This window comes from Pundamilia nyererei, unplaced genomic scaffold (assembly GCF_000239375.1).
Source record: "Pundamilia nyererei isolate P.nyererei 1_Seehausen unplaced genomic scaffold, PunNye1.0 scaffold00039, whole genome shotgun sequence".
NCBI lineage: Eukaryota > Metazoa > Chordata > Actinopteri > Cichliformes > Cichlidae > Pundamilia > Pundamilia nyererei.
In genome coordinates this window covers 2,645,492-2,652,793 of record NW_005187440.1, presented here as the reverse complement: position 1 = coordinate 2,652,793, position 7,302 = coordinate 2,645,492, and the positions used below count along the sequence as shown (strand labels likewise).

Here is a 7,302-nt window from a genome sequence, read left to right as displayed (position 1 = left end):
GGCAGATGCCCATTCATCAGAAACCATAACCAGCCCCACCCCTTTCCATTTCCCTGAGCAATCTCCCAACACAAAACACAATATCCAGACCCTCCCCCTGAAGCATATGCCCCTCCCCCCTGCTCTGTGTCCTTTGCTTGTCTGCTTATTGGCAGTAGAGCGAATGTTGTCCCCACGGGCTATGAAAGAGAGGGCTGTGCATCCTTATGCAGAGCTTGATGCGCATGTGTTTTTGCATTTTTTTTTGTTTTGTTTCTGTAAACACAGCGTGTCAGCTTCACATGCGTGCTGCCGATGCTCACGTCCCTCAGTGATGGAGTATAGCATCAGAGGAAGCCTTTACAGAGCAAAGCCCATTGGCCTGTTTTTTATGTGAGACCACGGGAACGTCAAGCTGAATGCAGCGCTCATCAGGCAGCCGCTTTTCCTGGCCTTCCTCCTCCCTCTCACCTCCTCCTCCTCCTCCTCCACGGCGGTAATCCTTGCTGACACAACGCACAAAGGACTAAATGCTGGCTGCATCCTCCAGCAGCAAGGCACTCTCCTCTTCCTTCAGCTCTGATCCTCTACAGCCTGTTTGTCTGTACACTACAGAAGGATGCTGGTTCTGTAAGTCTGCTTGCAAGTGCATATGATATCTCTTGAAAGACATGCTGGCTGTCCTACTCCTCCGCCCCCCAGTATACCCTCCTCCTCCTTCCTCCGGTTCATTCAGGGAGTGCATCAGAACGAGGCTTCAGTGCTGAAGAGGCGTTTTATATTTTCCTTGCTGGAAGCTGGTGGGACCACTGGTAGCTTATTTTTCATTCTCTGATGTTTTTATGTAGCAGGATGTAGGAGCTGCTTCCTCTCCTTCCTGTTTTTGTCGGTCTCTGTGTTCACCCTGCTGCACATCACTATACCAACAGGTAAACCAGCTAAATGGGGTATGCATTATGTAGCAAGTGATGCAGCTTCAGTGATGTCCATTTAAGCAATGCTACCTGCCTTTTGTGTAAAATATTGAAATCCATTCTGTCATTCTGTTCATATTTCAAACCCCAGCAATATATGGTAGACATATTTCCTGATTTCATAGTTTAGCTCCCAGACAGAGAAACTGATCATGTGCAACATACATGCAGCCAGCATGTGTCCACGGCCATGCTACTACAATTGTGCCACATGTCTTTGCAATCTGTAGTAAAGCTAGCAGTCGTGCTGAGGCAGACATCTGGCCGCTTGGCTGCTGCTATCTTTGTTTGATTATAACCAATCTGTCACATAAATGGCTAAACATGTTTGTCCTGGCCTGCAGGCACTGCATCACGCTAATGTACGTGTTGTCAAAGTAATGCAAGTGCTTTTGGATTTTAGTGTGTCGATTCACAAATGCCGGTTGTTTAATCACTGTTCTCCCCATCTCACAGGCATTTGCGTTTATTAGAAGTAGCTGTCACAATACTGCGTGCTTGGTGAAGCGAACTAAACTCGATCAAATAAATGGACACTGGCCTAGATAAGACTTAAAAGTTCATATGTTTCAGGTGAGGTTAGTACAGCCTGGATGTTTTGATATACAAATACCTAAAGTACAGAATCAATGCTGAGTCACATTGATTCTGTACTTTAGGCCTGTCGTCAATTGCGCTGATTATGTGTAGGTTTTTTCTTTACCTCACTCAGCCAGTATGTTTTTCTTTCTTTGTGTAACAGCTGGGTGACAATCACAATACGAAAAATGTTTGTCCTGACCTGCAGATGCAATGATCTTGCAATAATCTCAGTATGAGGTGTCAACGTTGAGTAAGTAATTTTAATTTTAGTTACAGGGAAGCCAATCACAGTTCTTCAACAGTATTAGTATAGGCAATGACTACAGAGCTGTAGGGAGTGCTGTCAAAAATGTCGAATAAGTAGACTCTTTTAGAGAGGATTTTTGTGATGCGGAGAATACTGCATAGATTTTTAGCTTTTAAGACGAGAATGGAGCGAGCCAGGTATAGCCAGTGGGTAAGACTTAATGTCCCCCTGTTTTTGTAGGTGACATTAATACAAAATCAAATTATCAAATGCAAGTAGTCACATGTGACTCTCTATTGACTTTTAAAATGATGTATTTAAGGTCTATGCCGGCCCTGATTGGACTTGCACTTGTGTGAGTTCAGCTCATTGTATGAAAGATCACCCTTGGCAAACACATGAACTGATCAAAGCTTTCGCGTACCTCTGATGTGACAGTGCTCATTATAGCACAAAGTAATGTGTTTACCTAAAACAAACAGTCTTCTTGTGGGATTTGCACTGTTTGTTTTTTAAGTTATTTCTTTACCGAATCAGTATGTTTTTCACCCCAGATAAGGCGTCAGGCGCATGTAGTTCTTGAGCAACATCTGTCATCTGTCCCAAAAAAAAAGAGGGAGAGAGAGAGAAACTGCATGTTCCAAAACAAAGATCAAAGTTCACAGCAAACCAAATACTGAGACTGTGCTAGAAAGGTGGGGTAGTGGGGTGACTGGAGCTTTCACATGGTCTTGCTAGTAGATCCTGGATAAAAGTAGTTGAAGCTTGAGGTGTCACAGCAAACTGGAATCCTACAGCTGCTGACATGTTCAAAAGTGGACTAAAGATCATGGGAAGTGAGTATGACTATCATTATCGTGCGGTATAATATGATTAGTACAGTGCTGTCATAGAGTTTTTTGATGTCTTTTATAAAAGTTTCTAGGGTTGAAGTTTTCTTATCTGGAAACGTCTGTGAGAGTCAAGCTGTAGCCATTAAGCTTTCTAAGTACGGTATGCTTTTGAACAAAGAGTTTAGTGTGAATTTGTTTTAAGAGGTGCATGGTCATCATATATTGGAATTGTGGAACTGAAGATCTTCACAGATGAGCCACAATATTAAAATTGCCTGCCTAATAATATAATATAGTGGGCTCCTCTTGTGCAGGGCGATAGCTCTGACATATGAGGGGATGGATACAGGACCTTAGGTAATGTCCTGTGTGACTGCCACAAGGAGAATAGTGATGAGTGAAGACCGGTAACTAAAAACATTTAGTTACCTAAAATTAAAATAAAAACTACACCTTTAAAAAAATGTACAGCTGAAATGATTAAATGTATAAAAATATAGAGGAAATACTTACTTTTAGTATCTGTTTGTTGAGGCATATGCCCTCTGTAAAACTAAACATTTTCAAACAATAATGGATCCTGTTCATTTTGGGCTGGGGTCTTTTGTGGGTTGGGCTTGTTCTTGTGGATGCTCAGTCAGTCTGGATCAACACCTTGTGCTCTTTGTAGTGTTTCGCACTCTGCTGCAGATCTGTTTTTGCTGTGTAGCAAGGATCGTTGTCCTTCTGAGGAAGCCCGCAGTGGTCAGGAAATGCTGTTAGAAGAAAATGAGCAATATTATATCTCATATCTGTAGCGAGGCTGTGAGATTGGTGTATCTGTTAAGTCTATATGACCTGCTCTCATTTGATTATGTCAAGTAAGCTAGGGCAAGCAGAAACCTGAAACGGTGAACTGAGAGTTCTCTTTTAATCTCGACACCTAAGCTGGAGAAATCTTTTTGTACAGGTATTATTTACTCACGGTCCTTATTGATTTTCCCGCAACTCCTCTGGCCTCCAGATGTTTCTGACGTAAACTAGTTCCAGCAGGCTTTTACTCACTTCTGATATTAAAGCTGATATTAAACTCTTGTGTATAGATTACACTTTGGTAAGCATTTTGGTCCGGTGACAGTGATGAAAGGAATATCAGTACAGGCAAACGGGCTCTTGTTATTAGAAATGAAATCGAGGATATAAGCCAATTTGAACATGTGTCTCTGGGCGCGCAGCCAAACTGGGCCTTTGCAGCTTTGCACAGTAGCACGTATCTGATGGTGCTGGCTCTGCCAATAATAATACTCCTGACTCATTTTCCATTTTGAAGCTGCTCAGTGAGTAGAGGGCAGGACTGGGTCTTTCTGATGGTTGGATAAAGAAGTGTAAATATGTAGTATCTGCTTCATCGATGTCTTCAGATAGCTTATCAGGCTGTGGGCCTACATCTCTGAAGATTATGTAACAGTCTTTGTTTAAGTTAAAGTGGGGACATGTGTTTACTATTAATACTGATTCTGAAATGCTTCTCTAATCATGGACTATTTTTCAGTGCGATTTATGACCATCGCTGCCTGCTCCCAGCTGCACTTCATTTAATGATACATTTAGGTGAATGTTAATATTCACAAACAGCAAAAAATCTCAGAGTATCTATCAGTATCATTTCTCCTATTTAATTTTTTTATGCTGTATTGCATTTAACTTTATTTCAGTAAACAATAAGTTAATAAAAATGGCACAAATACAGAAGAACTGACTAGCATTTCCTATTTTTAGCAGAAGAAATATCACCAGTGAGTAATATATACATCTTTCTTCTTTGCAACTTCTGTATTTATTGTATGAGATAAAGAAATCAATTAAGGGTGCTATTAGCTTCGAGTTACTTTTACAAACAACATACATGCACAAATAAATTAGACATAGTGTTGCTGTTTGCTTTGTGATCAGCTGCTACACATAATAATTCAATGAGGATTTTTTCTTTGTTTTTGTTTTTTGTTTTTGTTACATATTTTTTTTAAATGTGTGTGTTTGTTTTTGCTGTGTGTAATTTTGGCATGTCTGCCTGTTGTTTGTGTGACGGACCTTACTCTCCCAGATTGGCCCTCAGCAGCGTGTATGACGGAAGCTAGGCCATCTGTTGTTGCAGGCAGAGATCTGTAATCCAGGCCGTCTTAGCCCTCTGTCGCAGATTGGCAGTGACATTTCAGCAACACAGGTAGCCTTGTCATGACTGCCTTCACCCCCGCCTCTCATAGAGTGACGTACAAGGAATGCGCGCTGGAGAGCCGACCTCTGGAATAAAAGAGCTCATGCTGCACCTACACCTGTTCGCTCTAATTAGATATACGCTTGCAGTTGTCGAAATGTGGTGACACTCCAGAGTTTGACATCTGGAAACTATGATTCAGAATATCTCACATTGTTATTGGTTGTAATGCTTTGTAAAACTCGTAGACTGTGGCTACAATCTTTTGTGTGTTCTCAAACCTAGACCACCATTGAGAAGCTTATTGTTCTGTCCTACATTATGCATAAAGTCATGCCATGAGCTCACTCCTTTTTTTTTTTTGCTGTTATCATAAACGACACTACAGGCGCTGATTAGGTTTGAAAGAACTGTCTGTCTGGTATTTATTTAAATGTATTTGTGGATGATTTTTAAAAAATATGTCTGTAAATGTAAACACAGTATTGGTACTGTGCAACTACTAATTGCTGTTGTCTGTATGTCCCTGAGCAGAATTTTGGCTGGTGGAGCACTAATGAAGTAGTAAAGTCTGACAGTAAATTTCATCATTAAGTCTGTTGGCACGGTCTTGTATTTGCCTTGCAACATTACATATGAGATGTAGTAATACATGAAAACATAGAGTAAATTTTAAAGTTGAAGTTGCATGAAGCTGTTAATAGAAGAGCATGCTGAATTGTTTTTACATCCGTACCGCTTTGCTGTCAAGCATAAAGTGGTAGTCACCGTTTTCTGAAATGTTTCCATGAGGTAAAAGTGTGCTCTTCACTTGAGGGCTGGTGATTCGTTTTCAACAGGATTCACTCTTATTTTCAGGATTCTTAAACAGCAGCTTTGTTGCCTAAGATGTTGGGATTCTGTGATCTTTTTTTTTTTTTTTTGCAGTTGGTGTGTTGAGAAGAAGGCTGGAAGCTACCGTCTGCCAACATAAAAGAAAAAAAAAATACTTTGGGATTAAAGAATATGGCGATATTTTATTAATTATGTTTGCCAAGTACAGCTTTTAGCTGTGTGTTCACCGTTTGTGCACACTGTGCATATCTTCATGAAGCTTTTCCACAGGCAAAAACACCACCTTCCTCGGCACTAAATTGTGAAACTGGAAATGACCTAGTTGCGTAGGTAAAGCGATCCAGCGAATCCACTATGTTTTAGTCTACTTCTCAGTACTGCACTATTTAATAATGATAAGATATCAGTAGTCACGCTGGGTTCTCTGGAACACTGAGGGGGCTGTGGAGTGGGTGGTATTGGAGGGGGGGGGGTATGTGTGGATAGCAGAACAGTTTTAAATGTAGGTGATAGGTTGGTATTTTTATTATTATTATTATACAGAGCTTCTAACACTGAATGCTAAGACAGCTGACTGCTTTTTCTTTACTCAGCTTCACTGCAGATTTAACTGTGGTATAAATATACTGACCTCCAGGGTTTCAGTTTGACTCTGTTGCTCTGAATAAGTTAGGATTGTGTTGTCGTCCAGCACTTTTCTTACTTGCATCCATGTGCAGAATGCTGGGAAGCTTCATGAAGGCTGTCCACTGCCCCTCACAGCTCCTCTCTGTGCACGCTGAAATATTAGATAACTGGGATGTTGTTTCAGTGCACAAAAGAGGCTAAGCTGTCACGTTGGACAGAAAATGGAGTATAAGCAGCCTGCTTTTCCTCCTTTTATCCCCTACATCCCATATGTTTTATGTTTAAGCAGTCACCACCTAAATGACATTGTAATCTCAATAAGCGTGCAAGTGTAATCTCAGCTTCTTACAAACATCTGTCCGCCCTCTTATATAAAGGTTTTTGTTTATCTTTTAATAAACACTATGGGTGTATTATTAGGCTCAATATTAAAAGACATGTTGGGTGTAAACATGAACAAATAATGGAGGGTATTTGGAAAGTTTAAGGATTTTTTTCACACAAATATGCACAGACTTGTGGATTTAAAGATCATTTATTTATTTATTCTTTCTCTGTTTGAGCTGTTCATAGAAAAAGCTTAAATCTCATCATCTGCTTAATTTAAAATAATAGTTTCTTTGAACAGGGAAGTTATGGACTACCCACATCATCTTTTAGAGATTGTCGTCAGATATCATGCCTGATATGCCACAGATAAGCTGTTATTGCGTTGTTTATTGTTCTGACTTCCAGTTTAACCAGTCACTACTAGTGACTGCTGTTACTAGTGTCTCTGTTTGTGTCAGTAACTGTAGGGGTATAAAATAATGACTGATCTAGGGTCTACCACCATTATTGGTAAGTCCAGGGCTGTTGTCTCACTGGTATTCCTGGAAATCCAAAGCAATCAAGTTACAATGCCTGCATTGTCTAAGTAAATTTCCTTCCTCTCCATTACAGCAAGACAAGAGGCCTCTTTGGTAGTGCTGTATGTGGAGGCAGGCCTTGTGTGTGTGTGTGTGTGTGTGTGTGTGTGTGTGTGTGTGTGTG

The 7,302-nt window shown here is 40.5% G+C and overlaps 1 protein-coding gene across 5 annotated transcripts in view; it reads left to right on the top strand.

Moving 5' to 3' along the window:
- The window catches only part of mib2 (MIB E3 ubiquitin protein ligase 2), a 35,761-nt gene that overhangs the window by 2,658 nt on the left and 25,801 nt on the right, over nucleotides 1-7,302 (top strand). The window contains exons 1-2 of one of the 5 annotated variants that reach the window (XM_013910285.1): nucleotides 156-609; nucleotides 828-908. The exons of 1 other annotated variant lie outside the window; for it this stretch is intronic. In XM_013910285.1, the coding sequence (XP_013765739.1) occupies nucleotides 510-609; nucleotides 828-908 (181 nt within the window). In that variant the 5' untranslated portion in view covers nucleotides 156-509. 3 more of the 5 variants (XM_013910287.1, XM_013910286.1, XM_013910288.1) reach the window with 3 other exon arrangements.